General features: G+C 35.8%; 1 protein-coding gene across 1 annotated transcript in view; it reads right to left on the bottom strand.

Annotated features, from left to right (window-relative positions):
• Window positions 1–18,976, bottom strand: part of LOC129949999 (tyrosine-protein kinase Drl) — a 112,606-nt gene that overhangs the window by 77,275 nt on the left and 16,355 nt on the right. The window contains exon 2 of the mRNA XM_056061757.1: window positions 3,162–4,783. Within this exon, the coding sequence (XP_055917732.1) occupies window positions 3,162–3,273 (112 nt within the window). The 5' untranslated portion in view covers window positions 3,274–4,783. The remainder of the gene's footprint in view (window positions 1–3,161; window positions 4,784–18,976) is intronic.

Here is an 18,976-nt window from a genome sequence, read left to right as displayed (position 1 = left end):
TTTGGAGACAGTTTGTTACGCTGAACTTTTGGCACATGTGCCATAGCCTGGCAGCCGAACACACGCAGCATAGACAAGTCAGGTTTTTGCTTCGTCCATCGCTCTTCTGGTGTATAATATAATATAGATCGACATGGAATTCGATTAATCAAGTATGCAGCAGTTACGGCAGCTTCAGCCCAAAAACTACTACCTAGACCACTATCAAAAAGCATGCAACGAACTTTTTCCATTATTGTGCGGTTCATGCGTTCCGCCATCCCATTTTGCTCGGGTGTATGTGGGACTGTACGTTGATGCAAGATGCCATGGTCTGACGTATACTGATCAAATTGTTTATTACAGTACTCTGTACCATTGTCTGTGCGAAGACATTTTATAGTGCGACCTTGCTGGTTCTCGACAAAATTTTTAAAATTTTTGAAGATGCCAAATACCTCATTTTTGTTCTTCATTGGGTATAAGAAAACCTTACGGCTGAAGTCGTCAATAAAGGTAACAAAATATTTTGCACCACCAAACGAACGCACAGGCATAAACGCTACATCGCTGTGGATTATCTCCAACACCTCTTGTGCATGATTTTCACTGGTTCCGAACGAAAGTCGAACTTGTTTTCCCTGCACACATGTCACACATTTCTCGCCAGTACCCTCCACAAAATCTACACCTTTCACCGCTTCTTTTATCCTCCTCAAGCTAGTTTCACCTGCATGCCCCAGTCGCCGATGCCACAAACTTTTGTCAGCCGCCACCATGGCAACTGCTGTTTGATCCGTTAAACAGCTTAGTTTGTATAAATCATCGATAAGTGGTGCCGTTGCGATTAATGATTTGTTTGCATCAAAGATCTTACAACTGTCTTTGTCAAAGACTAATGTGTTACCATGCTTCGCCATCTGACTAACCGACATCAAATTCGCACAGATTTCTGGAATGTGCAAAACATCTTTGACTAGTACATTTCGGTTATAAGATGAGCTGTCGTTTCCAATGCATATCTTAATGTCCCCAGTGCGCTCAACAGCTAAATGAGAATTATCACCCACAACGATTTCCCTTTGTTTTGGTTGGCGCATGTCTAACATAAAAGCTTTATTCATCGTCATGTGTGCCGAAGCACCTGAATCTATATACCATTCCTGTGAAGATTTATCTTGCGGCAAAGAGGAACATAGAAACAGCTGATCCTGCTTTTTCTTTTTGTTTGGGCACTTGTTGGCAAAATGACCAACTTCATCACATACATAGCACGTCACAGATTTGTTCCCCCTAACTTTGTGTACCTGAGGTTTCTTCCTTTGGAAATTGTTACGCTTATTGGCAATAAAAGCAGAATCTACACTTTCATCTTTAGAAGTAACTTCTTGAAGTAAACGATTTTGAACAAAATCTAGGGTTAATTTGTCCTTTGTATTTTCTATAGCCATTACCATAGGACGATACTCATCTGGCAAACCAGCCAACATGAGTGCCGCCACAACCTCGTCTCCTATCTCCAGACCAGCCTTTTTGACCTTCATGGACATCAAGACCATTTTATGCACATACTCTTCCATTGAAGAACAGTCTGTTTGCCTAAGCCCTACCATTTGCTTTAGCAAATCGACACGACGACCAATGCCAGTGTCCTCAAATGCAGCACAAATTGACACCCAAGCATCTCTTGCACTTGTACACTTTTCTGTGTACGTGTAAAGCGAGGACGAAAGTAGCAAATTAAGCATTTGTATTGCCAAAAAGTTTTTATCAACATCTAACTCTGTCCCGTCGAAGCACTTCCAATGGCCTTTTGTAGCAAGATAGGCCTTGGCTTCCACCTTCCACTCATCAAAATTACTTCTGCCTAGAAGCTTCTTTGGTTTTCCCATTTTTTGCTCACGTTAGAATTATTCTTCCAAGACGCTTCCCCGTCTCCTTAAGAAAATTATATAAAAATTAGCAAAAAATCTTAAAATATTAATCTGAATGAATTAATTAATATTTTTTTGGTGCAATAGGCCCATAACCTGTTGTAAAAGTAATATGATTACTTTATATTATGCAGATTACCAAAGCTTCGAAATAAAAGACGTCCAGTTCGTTTGATGGTTTACAGAGAAGAGAGAGATTTATTCATAATAATTTGACATTTGTTATTACCTACTCCGAATCTATAACTTTAAGGCTATGTACACAATGGTGAAATAAATTGGAACACTACTAACCAAAATTATGTTACAACAGTTTAAGCCATCAAGTAAAATAGTCATACATACAAAAATCTTTTCATCAAAGCTATTACATAATAACTTGCTCAAATTCAAGGAAGTGAAATTAAGGTTAGTGCGTGCGACTGCCGACAAGATGCTTTGGGTTCAATTCCTGCCTGTGCCAACTTAAAGTTTTTTTTAAAGGGTTCTGCTTCTTGTTGAGAATTGACAAATATTCCCAGAGTAGGTTTTGCCATGAAAAGTGCTTTTTTTAATATGCCGTTTGGATTCGGTTTAAGATTGTAGGTCCCCTCGATCCCTGACATCAATCAAACACGGGGTAAATCACTTTTTTAGAAACAACTAAAAGGCAATAATTGCAATAATTTTTGAAACTTCAAATCAAGCCCATTATGTTTCTTTTTTTTTAGGAAAGTAGACATTTTTCGATTAAATTTCGTAATATACAAGTGATTCTTTTATTCAAGTCCTTAAGGATTTTCTTAAAAAAGTACTGACAGAAAGGTGCTCATGAAGGGACTTCACATGCCATCATATTTGTCATATGATTTAAAAAAAAAATAGAACTTAAAATAGCATTTATAAATTTTAGAACTTTCTTTCAAAAACAAGAAGATGCCCACTTTTGAGCAAACTTCACATCCACAAGATGTTGACGTATACGTCATATTTTGTCGATGACTTTCTCAACATGTTTACTAAGGATAAGGATTAATTTGAATTCTTTTAAAGGCCAGCAGACAATTCATTTTAACCGCTAGAGTACGCAATAAAATAAAGTTGTATTGTTCTGGCGGTCATGTAGGATTAATATTATTCTAGGTTGAGTATTCGCATTTAGCTTCAGGTTAAAGCTTAGTCTTTATTTTTTCTTAAAAAGCCTTACCAATGTATAGATAGAAAGATAGATAGATAGAATCTAATGTAAAACAAAAAATAAAAACTTACCCATAAGCTTCATGACCTCCTTGTGACTAATGAACACGTTAAGATATCCATTGGATAAGCATGGATACCACGTTACCATGGTTCCCCAAAAGTAAATCCAGAATTTGGTCATGTTTGCAAGGAGGGTTTTCTGATATAGTTAATCGACGATGACGATGACGATGCACTGACGACGAGACGATGGAGACTACACGACGACGATAACTATAACTACGACTATGACTTAAACTATGACTACGACTATAGACTATAAACTATAGACAACCGACGACCGACGACGAAGCCCGATGAGCTTTATAGCCAATTTATTCCTTATGTGTATCGTTGTCGCCGGATAGGATAGTATAGGATAGGATAGGTAGTGTGAGCTTATGTGTGCGGTTTACGATAAGGCTCTTCCTTTGTTTATCCTTCCGCTTGTCCTGATTCAAACTTTGTACAAACTTTAGCAGGATGCAGGATTGCTGTGCTATTTGAGTTTCACTTCCACCTGGCTTATGGTCAATATATGCACCGTACATACATACAAACGCATACGTATGTGAATGTGAGTGAGTATAAGAGTAAGTGTGTGTGGGTGTGTGTATAAATATCGTCCTCTATAAACTTAGGAATTACATTTCTCACTACAGCTACTTCTGTTGCTATTGCTACTGTTACTGCAAGGATATCGATAGAGATACAGCTTGGCTGGGAGAGATAGCCAGTGGTGGTTGTGTAGCGTGGTTAAGCTCTAGGAACGGTTTGATTTCTTTGTCAAAGTTGTTCGTTTGATTTTGTTGCACTTTTCTCTGGTTCTGGTTCTGGTCCTGGTTCTGGCTAGAGCAGGAGGAATACAGTTACAGATATGCACATCAGCAGTGGATATCTTTTTGCGATTTATTGACCCACACAAGTTCTGGTAGGTAAAGGAAGCGTATACCTTCCTACGTTGAACACGGTTGCCTAGTGATGCTATGCTGTTGCTGTGCCTCTGATCCTGAGTCTGATGCTGACTCTATTTCTGCCTCTGTCTCGCTTAAATTTGGGGTTCGTTCCGTTTGATTTCGCAATATCCTCAGGCCATCCGGCAATGGCTGGATATGGTGTCGGTGGTGCTTGTTTGTGAATTTTGTCCGTGCAAACATCATATGTAAAACTGTGTATATCCTGGAAGGATGTTTTTTTCCAGTTGCTCTTGTTGTCGTTTATTTTTTTTTCTTTTTGTTTCCTTTTTTCGATTTGTCTCTCCTGGATATGGCAGTTGGATATAGGGTTCACCTCATCTTCTTCACTGACACGGATGACAACCGCAGTCTTTCCGTCTGTCTGACCACTGGACACGCTGGGATTTTTTGAAATATTTGCAATTTTTCATCTCTGCTTGCTGCTCTGATGTCGCTCGCTGTTGTTTCTACTTTTTTACTTTTGTATTTATTGTTTGGTAGTGTGTGTGTTATGTTTGAGTTGTCGTTTTTGTTGTATTTGTGTCGTATTTTTTATTAAGTTTTTTAAAGAAGGCACGTCATCTGTCAGTGAGAGGAGCAATGGGATTATTTGGTTTAGCATTTTCAAAAAGCGTTGTGATGAATGTTTTTCATGTATTTTAATGATTTCCTTATGTTGGCATCAGTGTTGACGATCTAAAAAGGGAGAAAAATAGAAAAGTTGTTATTTTATTTTTCTTTATTTTTTACAAGCTTAGATGTAAATATAAATGTACAATATACATATTTGCATAGAAGGATGGGTTTTGGAAGTTCATCAAAATTTTTAAATTGTTTGTCACTCACAAGGTTTAATCTAAATGTTTTTGAATACAAAATCTTTTAGAAATAAAGCGGTGGAGTTAACATCATGCCAAAAAAGAACAATTTTAAGGTGAAGTTAGATGAATTTTGTATACATAAAGTTCTACGGAGAAGAGGTTAAAAATTGTATGTTTATTTTAAAAGCATGATTTTAGAAGTTATTTAAATTGGTTTGAATTTTCAAATTTAAGAAAAACTAAATTGGTTGACCCCAAATATCTCGAGAAGCAATACGGATATCGACTTTAATCGATCTTTTCACATATGCTTTGACATCAGATAGAAATAGCATGAATAAAAATATATCTTATCTTAAATGATTATATGTACTTAAAAAAAATGGAAAACATCCAAAAGTAACGTTTGTGACAAATGGTATTTTTTTTTTTGTTGGAAAATCGAATCTACGGTCTTCTTATAAAATATTAAAAACCTTTAAGATGATTACTAAAAGATGGTAAATATTGATTTTCGAATCGAATGTTAAGTCAAAAATGTATGAAATTGGCTTCAAGCTAATTTGATTCTCCACATTGACTCAAATCATAACAAAAATACAACGAAAAAATTCGTTGGCCCAACAAATGTTTAATAAATTCTAATCCGATGAAAACCTTCGTTGTATTGATGAAAAAGGTTTCATACACCAATGAAGTGCTTCGTAAATGATTTAGCTTATACATTGATTCAGCAACTTTATTTTAAATAACGACGTAAAATTCTTCGTTCCCGTATAAAATTTTACATTGAAAAGTATTCGTTACCGTATGAAATTTGAAAATCTTAAAATAACTATCATTAAATTATGAAAGTTTTAATTAAATTCCCGAAATTACTCAATTCTTTGTTGCCCAAATTGAAATTTCGTTAGGCCAACGAAAAAACAACTTATGAAGTGAATTTTGTAGCTCTACGAAAAATGTTATTTTCAATGTAAAAAAAAACATTGTAATGAACATTTGGTAAAATAAAATAACAATCGACCAAACAATGCGTAAAAACTGATTTTCGACAAACATTTCTCCGGAACAAAAACAAATTTTGAAATCAAACTTATTTAACTTTGTTGTTGTTAACTTTAAGTTGTATTTAATTCACAAAGGTCAATGTAATTGCATTGGTACAGTTAATTAATGAACCAGCTTCATTTAAAATGGAAGTACCTCAAGGTTACCATTTGGGACCTCTTCTATTTATTTAATTTTGTATTGATTTATAAAATTTATAAAAGTTTTTTCAATAAAGGTGGGTGAGTTGTTGAAATGGAATAAAACAAGCTGTGTGTGAGGTATTAATACAATTATTTTTTATTTGAAAGCCGCATGTATGTATGCCATTAAGTAAGAGTATGACATAGTTCAAATGCCCGCCTTCGCTTTTTACGGTGGCACGGAACCGAATAATTTTCAATTATTATTCCGCATAGATCCTGTTGAGTTTGAGCAATGGCCTGTGTTATGTTCATGTTTAGGGATTCGGCCAGTTTTGGTTTATTTGCGAAGACCTGTGACTTCAAGAAAACTCACAGGAAAAAGTCTAGCGGAAGGCAGAGTTTTTGTGGGCGGCGAGAAATAGACTAAGGTTCTGCTGTACTCTTTTACGTACCGTGGTGATGTTCTCGGCTGATCTTGGCTAAGGTTGTTGAATGAGTGTTTACTGAACTGGTCGTCTCAAATTTGGCCACCAAACGTTGAAGAGTCGACTGTGAAGGGCCACCAACACGTTTGACACTTAAAAAAAATTTGCATGACCAAAGCTGACGAAAAATTTGTATCCACAGTGGTTTTTAACTTCCCATAGTAAGTTATTGTAATCGGTCCGGTTTGTCCAATTGAAAATTTGAGTGGGTGTTTTTTTAACCGCAGCAATTAAAAAAAAATTGGTTGGCCCAAAATAACTCACGAACTAATAACGTTATCTACTTCAACTAAATTTTGTATTTTAAAATACAATGTATCGTGATAATAAAGACGCATTTTTTTGGAAAAACAATTTACAAAAAAAACAAACCCCTCGAATATTTAAAGAACAAAAAATGACCACATCTCTGAAATAATTGTATGCAACGATTAATAAGGTTTTTGACACCTGGTAATATTTTAAGAAAAATCGATTTTACAGTTTTTTTTATAAAATATAAAAAAGGTTAAAAAAAATATTAAAAGTTGGTAAAAATTTACTTTCAACAAATATCTTTACAAAAATAAAAAAAATATTGACTGCAAACTAATTTCTTTTAAAAATATAGTTTCCGAAATTCCGTAATATTTTTTATAAGAATCCACTCACTTACTTACTTAAGGTGGCGCTACAGTCCTGTGTGAACTAGGGCCTCACCCAATACAATTTTCCATCTAGCTCGGTCCCTAGCTAGAGGAAGACTCTACTGCGCTGTCCTGTGGGCGTGGATTCGAAGACTTTCCGGGCCGGAGCATTGGTTTCCATGCGGTCTAAGTGACCCAGCCATGTAAGTCGTTGGACATTTACCCTTCTGGCTAAGTCTACCTCGCTGAACAGCCCGTACAGTTCGTCGTTCCATCTTATCCTCCACTCCCCTTCGATGCATACGGGGCCGTAGATCACACGAAGAATTTTCTCTCGTGCTTTCATCCTATTTTGTAATAGTCCATGCTTCTGCACTGTATAGCAGGACGGTTATAATAAGGGTCTTATATAGCGACACTTTGGTCCCCGAGAGAGGACTTTGCTACTCAATTGCTTTCTTAGCCCGAAAAACAGCGGTTAGCAAGAGTTATTTTGCGTTTGATCTCAGCGCTGTTGTTGTTTTCCACTTTTACAGCGGAGCCTATAGGTAGACGAAGTAGTATTGCATAGACTTTTGAAAGATAGTGCCTCTAGTGTTGACGTGTGAGCTCTGCACGCATGACAGCGCATCATTTTGTCTAAAACCTTTTTTGACATCGAAAGGTTCTGTTAAAATGTTTTCAATGAGGACGAGTTTTGCGGGGATGCTAAAACTTATCATGGCTTTATACAGCTCGTTCCTGTAGATGCTGTCATATGCGGCCTTGAAATCGATGAAAATATGGTTGGTGTTTTTGGGGGATTTCCAGAATCTGCCGTAATGTGGATATTAGATCGAGTGTGGACTTTCCTGGTCTAAGACCACACTGATAAGGACCTATCAGGTTGTTGACGATGGGCTTTAGACGTTCACATATTTCGGCAAAGAAGATTTTATAGGCGATGTTAAGTAGACTGATTCCTCTATAGTTGATCGGGTAAACAATACTGAGGTTCCATTCATCGGGCATGCTTTCTCCTGACGATATCTTACTGATAAGTTAGTGCGTGCTCCTAACCAACTTATCTCCAGCTACTTTAAAGAGCTCGGCATTCAAGCCATCCGCTCCAGCGTAATTATTAGACTTCAGCATAGATATGGCAATCTTTACTTCGTCTAAGTCGGGAGGACGGGATTGTTGGCTTTCGTCGTCAATGTTGAATGGATCATCCTGCCTGACAGTGGAATTTCGTTTGTCGTCGCAGTTATACGGTCTGCAGAAGTGGTTCTTCCATATCCTCAGCATTGACTGCGGTTCCACTATGATGTTTCCACTTTCGTCTTTGCAGCCTTGGATTCTAGGTTTATGTACCTGTAAATTTCGTTTCACCTGTTCATAAAACTTTCGAACTTCATTCTTGCTTTTAAACCTCTCAACATCTTCGACCGCACGCTTCTCATGCCCTCTCTTTTTCTGTCTGAGAAGTTGGTGTTTTTCTCACCTGTTCTGCTCATAGAGTTCATGAACAGCTCTCGTCCTTTTATGCAGCCCCGCTTTGCGTGCCTGTTGTTTGGCTGCATTAGCCTTCCAGCCCTTAACAGCAAAACAGAAGATAACCGGTGCTCAGACTGGCAGGACAAGCTATGTACGTGATACCTGCCTCCCTTAACAGCAAAACGAATGAGTGGCCTAAGCTGATCTGTCATGCACTCAGAAAGAGTCGATAGCAAAAGAATTTGGTATTTTAACTAAGGGTATTTCGTGTGCTTAAATGTAACTTCCCTATATGAAACATTCTGTTAAAAGTCACTGTGAACTTAAAGCAGGCATCAAATGGCGCAAGCTATTCAATACATATTTCTTCAGAAACTTTATGTGGGTATGTAATGGACATGCAGTAGTGTTTTCTTTTGAAATTGAGGTAAAATTAGAGGCATTTGTGAAAGTACATACAACGGAAGGTGGATGCAAAAGTGCATGGAATATTGCAACGGTATTGGAACGATGTAAAAGTTTCAAACCTCTTTTTTGGATTTTGTTCAAAAACCTTGAACAAGTCAGCGAAACAATTAAATTAATAAGAAGCTGAAGACAAAAGGTCCTTAATGTAAACAAAGAAGATATATCTCAAACCTATAAAAAAACATAGTTTTTTAAAGTCTATACCAAGAAATTTTCAAGAGCAATATTAAAAAAATGCCCAAGTTATAATATTTCCCTATAAGTTTCTATTGTAAATTAATTCGTTACAAATAGGTACCTTCGCTTTGTTAGCATTTCTTACTCAACTTGAGAAAAATCGTTATTGATGCGTTCTTTATCATCATTAGTAAAGTACAATATTAATGCGTCTAGCGACCTGAAGTGCAAATGAAAATGTTCAAAAGAATTTCTTCGAATTTGTGTTTCTTTGAAGTTAAAAAACGTTTCATCATTAGAACTTTGCAAGTCATTAAAATAATGATTCGTCTTTTATATTTCCAATAATATTCTCATTGAACACCCAAGACTTATGTTATTGTATACCTCTTAAAGCAAACAAAAGTCCTCCTTTTTCTTTGTCCCACCTTAAAAAATGTTCAAAGAAATCAAAAAAAAAAATAGAAACAAACAAACAAATATAAATTATATTTATTTCGAAGAATAATTGTCTGAGAAATGCGTTGACATCAATTTTCAAAGAATAAGCAGAAAACTTTTCACACAAAAATACTCAAAAACAACAAATAACAAATAAACTTAAGAAAAATATAAATTAACAAAAAATAAAAGTAAAGTAAACAACATTTAAATTGAAAATAAGCACTTGTCAGAGTCCTTCGCTTCGTATCGTGTCCCCAAAACCCTGCTCTAAATCCAGAATCACCCCAACACACACACCCTAACAAAGAAAAAGGAAAATAGTATAAATAGGAAAAAAATGAGGAAAAAAATAAATCAAAAGTAACAACAATAAGTTAACTGTTGAACAGAAAAATCAAAAGGGCATTTTACACTTTGCTTTTGTTTGCTTATTTATAGAAGTGTTTTTTTTTCCGAGCAATGAACACGGCCAAAAAGAGAAAAAGTTACCTTCTGCTTCATCATCATCATCATTAACCCCTGGGGCAGGAGGAGTAACGAAAAAAAAAGAAAATGGGAATAAAATAAAGAAAAATAAAACACTTCACTAACAGAAGAAAGAAGATTTCCACGTAGTTGGAGTTTTCTCCCTCTGTCCTGTCCACGAAAACCAAACACAACCCAAGAGTCCTTGCAAAGTACACAAACATACATTTTAACATCCTTCATTGCAATCAACAACAATTTACATAAATTCTTCTTCCAGGAATAAGCATCCCCAGTAATAGGAACGCACAGTGCAGATGGATAGAGTCCTACAACCTGCACGATGTCCTCATTCGAAAGTCCTTGGGGGCACTCTGTTTGCGTCCATGCCAGATGAATATGGTGGAGTTTCACCCAAAAACGCAGTCATAAATCCGCCAGGTCTGCAACATTCGACTAGTAACCTGCAAGCACCGCAGGGTTGATATCTCAATTATCACTACGTAGTGTACCCAGGAGTTACCCAGGACAACTCTATATACGTACCGTACCGTATAAGGATGCGCCACATCCTATTAAAGAAATATGAAAGACGCCCTCAAGGCCTTACCGCAGCTTCCAGTACCAAACAAAAGAAGAACCGACTTAACTGATCTGAGCGTAATAACAGAGATGGTATATATAAAAATTTACTGAGAGCGTTTCCCTGCGCAATTCCAGGAACTGCTGCTGCCTCATATAAGAAGTGCAAAGGAGTATTCCCAGTTTTTGTCTAGAGGCTGTAACCTTGTCTTTATAGCAACCCATTTACTTTTAAGCAACCCCATAATAGTTCTACCTATACATACCCTTTCTCCACCACGACTGAAAAATCTCCCCTCCTCAATTAAAATCCGCTTCCAAAAATGCCGGCAAAGTAATTTAAACAAATTTCGAGCAGTTCATTGAGTTGTTAAAGCGATAAACTTCAAGGACTCCCCTGCTCGTTTTGTGTTCTTGTGTTGTTGGTATCATGCATATGAGCTACTGTCATGCATAAATGAGCGTTATACACTATACGTACTAAGCCTACACACAAAACGCTTAATATCACCCCCAGGGGGCTTTTTGCAACATTCACTCTGCATCAAGCTATCCTACCTACCTCTCTAGTTCTGCTCTGTGTTCAGTTCAGTTCGGTTCTGCTAAAAGTAACCAAATTGGATTGGAATTTTCTATACTCCTACCTCACCTCCCCTTCAGACCACTGCTCACATCATATCACCAGCACCAGAACCAGCGTGCCGGTATTATTTTATTTCATCCCTTAATTTTGGCAGAACCATCACCAACGAAAGCAGACTGTGCGCCATGCCACGGAGATAATTAAAGACTGCAAGTGCTGTCCTAAATGGTTAATCAATAGCTTCGTTGATGGTAAAGTTCCGCAATTCATTGGAGTTAAAACCGTCGAACGACGCGACGCGACGACGACGGTGAATTCAGGACACAGGAGCAGGGTTCGTATTCGTTTTCGTTATGATGGTATTTGTGTTAACGTTATAAAATGGATGATGAGAATAAAGGCTCAGGGTCTGCTGCTTGGCTTTGGCTTTAGCTTTGGCTCCGATGGTTGTGCAATTTGTCTTTTGAATTATTAATGAAATTTTGCAGAGTACGGGAGGCTTCCTCTTTATCATTTTTCTTTTTGGGGAGGGATGGAAGGGGTGGCTTTCTATATTTTATTTTATATTTGTGTATGTGTGACAAGGATGATCGATTGTGTAATGATTGTGGGTCTAATATGGTAGAGGGTGCGCTTTGGGGGGTGTATTTAGACAGAGGATTTGGAACTGATGGATCCTTCGCAAGCGAAGACAATGGAATGGTGATATCTCGTGATTGAATTGAATCATATTGGCTCTGTCTACTGCCATTTTTGTAGATTAAGGAGAATCTTGTCTCGGCTTTTTTCTATTTATCCAAACCTCGTCCCACATACAAATACATCCCCTAGAGCCCTGATGGAAAATATCCAATTCTGAAAAATTGTCTTTGGGGAAAAATGAGGCAGAGATTTGACTGAGATTTTTTGTTGGTGTTGCTTTTGTTTCTTGGTGAAATTATAGAATTATTCATTGGGATATCTTTTCTTTCTATCAACCTAAAAACAAGAGAAAAAAAGAAGATGACTTGACAAGATAAATGGGGTAATGGGTTATTAAGATGCGGCAAATATTCCCTAATTGATGATGCATAAGCTTGTGAATTTGGGTCATAAAGGAATACGCTGATGATGATGATTAGTTTTATGGAATGAGAAAAAGCAAAAAAGAAATAAAAAATCGAAGAATTTATGCTGATTTATTTGATTAGAAAAATGAAGATGATTTATTTTAATTAATATCGACTCAAATAAAGGGTTTTAAAGGGGTGTTTTTTGTTTTAATTTTAAGAACCTACATATATGTGACGTGTAATTGTATATTAATTGCGTTAAGCATATTTTTTTCTTTTGAGATTTGTGTCGTTAGTATTTTTGGTATTAATAAATTCGACTACTAGGATATTTGTTAGGTTATAGTGGCTGTCCAAGATGGAAACGGACACACTTAGGCCAGTTTAATGGCCCATTGTAAGCATATTTATTAACTGTCACAACTTAAGTTGTTGTTTATTGTTTAGCTGATGCAAAGTATTATTTGCTGAAATACATTCTCACATATGTTTAATTTCTGTAGAACTCAAAATCTGTTAAACAATGTGAAGTTAATTGAGAGATAGAAAATCCAGGAACTTATTAGCAGTTACATTTTTCAAGTTCAAGTTGAAATCAATTGTAATTATACTCTAAAAAAAATAAGTACAATTGTTTTTGTACTTCAAAGTTAAACACCGAGGTCTGAAGTCATTAATTTTGAAATCTTCACTTTTTATTAAGAATTACAGTATTTTCTTGATTACCGCAACTCCGATTTACACAACAGCTAAATTTATACCATGCTAAATGTGGATCTGAAAGAAGGATTACATTAAAATTTGGCGAATACCCTAAGGTTGAAATTGCTTAAAACAATGATTCCTTAATGAAATAAAGCAAATGTTTCCATTTCCAGCGAAGTCCTAAAAACAAGAGCATGAAGAAATTAAAGAGTGACCAGGATCTTTTAGTGCGAAAAATAGTTAAGTAACAATTTTTTTAGAAAGAGACACAAAAATCACCTGTTGAAAACTTTTGGAGAAAGGCTTTCAATAAACAACAGCTTATAGATTAATTCTATAAAGAAGAAGTCAGATATGTTGATTTGGCCCCCAATCAAATTTTTAAGGCTGATGAGTCCTTGTAATACTGTAAACTTATACCCACCAAAAATCTTGTAGGTTTTATAGAATCGTCAGTTCAAAATCCCGGTGGGGTTTTAAAAAAGTTAGGCTTTTCTTAGTCGGAAAATTTTTAATTCAAAGATTTTCCAAAAATTTTGATTAAATGCTTGTTGTATTCAAGGAAGATACAAATACTTGGATGATATTAGCAATCTTTTAAAAAATATTTCCGATGAAACAAAACAACAAAAGTTAGCCGTCCACATGTAGGTCCTTTTTGTATACGGTCTTTTGTATTTTAGGTACGACTCTTTTAAAATTCGAAAGGATTTGTAACAAAAGCTTTCTTACTCTTTCCATAAAACTCGTTTTCATCCAAAAGATAGGGAATTAATAAGTGATAACGGCACTGCACTGCAAAAAAGGTCTATTGGCAATCTTAGTTAGATGTGAGGAATCCGACCTTGAATTATAAATTAAAGCATTTTATATCCGAAATGCAATTTGGCTAGCAATTGCAGGCGGATTCAGTTCAAAAAATATTGGTAGCTTAAAATGATTGGTAAGATGAAGAGGAGCTAACTTTAGTACCATCCGAACTCAAAGCATCAACTAACACGCGGTCTAGAATCCATATCAACTCTCTTAAATAAAATGTCTGTCCACAAATCCATTCCGAATGAAGGCATTGGGTACGCGAAACCATTTATAACAATGAGAAAATTTATCATTAATGCTTCCAAAATAAGGGTTGAAACTCCAATAAACAAATTTTCAATACAGATATTCTATGCGCTGAACAGAACTCAGCCACTACACTGAACAAATGTTGTGTTTTCAAAAACTACGAGAACTTGCGATTTAAAAATTTTAAAAATCTACGAGAGTGTACATATTTCCGACCAAATTTATTGTGGTGGTCCTTCACAATCGACTCTTCAACGTTTGGTGGCCAAATTTGGGACGACCGGTTTAGTACAAAATTCAGTCAACGTACACCAGTACGTTCAAGGAACGCAAGATCACCCGAGAACATCGCCGTGGTCCGTGAAAGTGCACAGCAGAACCCGAAGCAGTCTATTCCTCGCCGTGCATAAGAACTCGGCCTTTCGTAGACTTCAACTTGGCAAATTTTGCATCGGGACCTAGGCCTATACCCGTACAAGATCCAACTGACCCAGGAGCTTAAAGTTCATGACCATAGACATTGTCGTTTGTTCGCTGACTGGGCTTCGAATCGTTTGGAAGAAATTCCCAATTATGGCCAACAAATCATATTTAGTGATGAGGCTCATTTTTTGATGAATGGTCATGTGAAAAAGAAAAAAAAGCCGTTTATGGGACGACACCAAAACACGCTAGATTTACCAAGAAGTTACCGTTTGGTGTGGATTTTGGGCCGGCCGGCGATGCGCGGTGTCGTAATTGGTCCGTAATTTTTTGAAAATGACGTTAGTGAGGCGGTCATCTTTAAAAGCGAGAGCTACATAACGATGATAACTGATTTCATTTGGCCGAATTGAACCATATGGACCTAGACGACAAGTGGTTCCAGCAGTACGGTGCTACGTGCCACACAACAAACGCCATGACACTAACACACATCATCTACCCGCCCTTATTAAAAAAACAATATATTTAAAAATAAACCTGCAAAATTGGTTTATCTTCAAAAATTTAAATGCTAAATTAAAAAAATCAATAAGCAAAAATATTTCCTATCCCCAAAAACTCGCTTTGTAATGAATTAAGACCGATTTCAATACTTCCTTTTATATCTAAAGTTTGTGAAAGGATAATGCAAAAACAATTAAGCAGCTTCTTCAGTCGCAACAACTTTTTAGTCGATGTTCAATTGGGGTTTCGTTCACACCATAGCTGTATTACCCCACTAACTAAAATGATGGAAGACATAAGGACTGAACTCGATATTGACAAAATAACTTTCTTAGTCCTACTAGACTTTTCAAAAGCATTCGACATATTGAAGCACTCGATCCTTTTAAATAAACTGCATCGCAAATTCAACATATCTTCAGAAACTATTGAACTACTTTCTTTCTTTTTGAATGATAGAAAGCAAGCTGTTTTCTTAAATGAAAATCTCAACGATTTTATTCCGATTCAACAAGGAGTTCCCCAAGGATCAATTTTATCCCCTCTTCTATTTGCATTATATGTGAATGAAATCGGTTTCATTATAAATGAAGTATCGAAACATTTTTATACCGATGACATTCAAATTTACGAAAGCTGTCCTTAATATGGTATACTTGAAGATTGAATCAAGAACTAGAAAAGATATCTTACTGGGCGTCTTGAAATGTGTTGATTCTCAACGCAAGCAAATACCTTATTATATCAAGAAAAGAATTAGACCAAACATACTTTCCTTCCATAATTTTAAATGAGAACCCATTAGAATTCGTAAATTCCAGTAAAAATCTAGAACATTGAACTGGAATGATCACATCAACCAATTGATAGGTTAAACTTATGCAAGGACCCTAGTTATACCTGTTTTTGTATCTAAAGCATCAGATGAATTGCAGGCAGATCTAATCAAAAAATATTGGTAGCTTCTACCATCCGACCTGAAAGCATCAATTAACACGCGGTCTAGAATCCATATCAACTCTCTCCAACAAAATGTTGTTCCAATGAAGGCATTGGAAATATGACTTCTGCTCCCAGAATAATGGCTGAAACTGCAATTCAAGCTATCAATACAACAATTCTTTAGGGTGGACAGAACTCAGCCCCTATTGAACAAATGATGAGTCTTCAAAAAATTAATGAAATAGTAATTTAAAAAAATATAAAAATTCAAAAAATGTAAAAGCTTTTTTAATAAGGGCGGGTAGATGTTAAAATGGAATGGAATGGCGTTTACTATGTGGCACGTAGCACCATCCTGATGAAACCACATGGCGTCTAGGTATATATGGTTCAACTTGGGCAATAAGAAATTACTTATCATTGTTATGTATCGCTCGCTGTTAACGGTGACCGTCTTACTAACGTCGAACTCAAAAAAGTACTTACCAACTACGCCACCGGACCAAAATTCACACCAAACGGTATCTTTTTGAGGATGCATTATCACCTGGTTAACCTCGCGTGGGTTGTTGTCTCCCATATACGGCAATTGTGATTGTTACTACAGCCATTCATCTAAAAATACGCCTTGTCATTAAAGATGATTTTTCAGTCTAAGTTGCTGCGCTCTTCCAAACGATTCGAAGCCTAAATCAGTTGGATATTTGGATACGGGTGCAGGTTCAAGTCCCGACGCAAAATTCCCCAAGTTGAAGTCTGCGAACGGACCGCGGAAATGTTCTCGCGCTTTTGCTTTCATTCAACGTACGGGTGTCAGATGAACCGGTCTTCTCAAATGGTTTTCAAACGTTAAATAGTTGACTGTGACGGGCCACCACGTCTACCCTAAAATTGGCGCAATGCGAGCAAAGTTTGCGGTAACGAAGACTCATTTTGACGATAAAGTTTGAACATGCTGTTCAATCGTGTAACTTGCCATGATGATTTTGGATAAGAAACTGATTAATAAACAAAAGATTTGACAGATGTCACCAAAACAAAAAGGCCACCACAGGGCGCCAAAATCTACCCGCGCCAATTGAAAAACCCTTTATATACTAGTTTTTCCTGTGACCCCAACCAAATTCTTAAGATGTTAAATAACAAAATATTGATCTCCAATCGTGATTTACAAAACTGCAAATTGTGACTCCAAAATGTGCTCCATTTTTGTAGTGAATTTTTAGTTTTTAATGTTTAAGTGAATCGTGTATCAATTTCAATTTGTAGTAATGGCTAAGGTTTTAAAAAATGACAAATTTAAATAAGACCAAATAACTGGCAAAACTGAATCTTTAGAAAATAAAATGCATGACCAAATTGTTTTTGTATCCCAAGAGTTTGTCTAAAAAAAAGGATCTAAAATTAAAAAATAAACCTGCAAAATTAGTTTATATTCAAAAATTTAAATGGTTATGGATTTTTTAAAACAAATCTTGATTTATCAATTTTTATTCGAAAATTATTAGAGGTTTTTGTGTTTCCAATTAATTTTATACATCCACAATATAAGAGCTTGTTTTTATAAAAAAAAACGATTGTTTATATTTGTGAATTCAGTTTCCAAATTTCATAAAAATCTATCGGGCCGTTTTTGAGAACATTCGAGTTTTAGATTTTTGACCAACAAAATTTGTTTCGTGACTACTGTTGATTTCGGTCAGGAACACAATTATAATAACGCCTAACTCAAACATGTTTAAAATCTTGATTCAAAAGTTGTAACTCAATGAACCCAATGGCTTAGGGTACACAGACTGACCTATGCCCTACCATTGTAATGTGATTTAGTTCTTTTAAGTCGCAAGTAAAAGTAAATGCCATTCCAAATTATTAATTAAATGCCAACTTATCTACCTATCTATATGCTGTTTAAAAAACACCCAATGCAAGAAAAAGTCCAACACTGTGTCTTAAATCACATGACTTTTGTGCAGGTAGCCATTTACCCAAAAGCAGCATTGATGAAATATTTTTTTTCGATGAAAATCTTGCTCAAAGTCCAATTGCTTCTGATTCTGAGGCTGTAAATTTGGGCATGGTACTCTTTAAATTGTGCTCTCAGTTATATGAATTTTGGGACCGTATGATGTTAAAAGCAATTGGAACATTGTAAAAACAGACAGTTTTATTTAGTTGACGTCTTTTTATCATTTTTACGTGTTGTTAATAGAGAAACAGAAACCAATTCGACATATATATAGTTTTAACAATATGGTGCCTATCAACTACTACTTGAAAGTTCAGAAGTCCCTATCAGAAAACTCTTTATAGAAAACAAAATTAATATAAGATTGTTGCAGCAACTTTAATCTACAATTTATGTGTTAATATTTTTTGTGCTCTTGAAAATGTTTTCAAAATTGATAAAGTCGTTCACAACTACTGCTATACAAGGTTCATCTTTCGGCGACGTTGTTAAGTTATGATGAAAAAATCCTCTAACTATTTTTGTGTCATGAGTCTTTGAAAAATATGACCTTATCGTGAGTCATTCTAAATTGCTTTTAATATGTATTTGAAAATATTATTACGAACTTTTGTCATAACTTCTAAAAAAAATTTTGCTTACGCTAGCCCCAAATATGTGTGAATCTTCTAAGGACATCAAAACTTTTGGAATTTTAATAAACAAAAACATAAGCTTCGAAAAAGTATTTTAACAAATAAACTTAAAAGTTTTCACTTAAAAATTATCACTTAAATGAGTTTTCCTCATAAATCTCAACAAAAAAAAAACACAATTATTAACGACGACCCATAGTTTACTCGACTTCCGAAAATCTTTTATCAACAAAACACAAAAAAAATGCATACTTTAAGTTTTCGA

This window comes from Eupeodes corollae, chromosome 3 (genome assembly GCF_945859685.1).
Source record: "Eupeodes corollae chromosome 3, idEupCoro1.1, whole genome shotgun sequence".
NCBI lineage: Eukaryota > Metazoa > Arthropoda > Insecta > Diptera > Syrphidae > Eupeodes > Eupeodes corollae.
The sequence above is the reverse complement of the archived record's forward strand: the minus strand, read 5'-3'. Positions and strand labels throughout refer to the sequence as shown.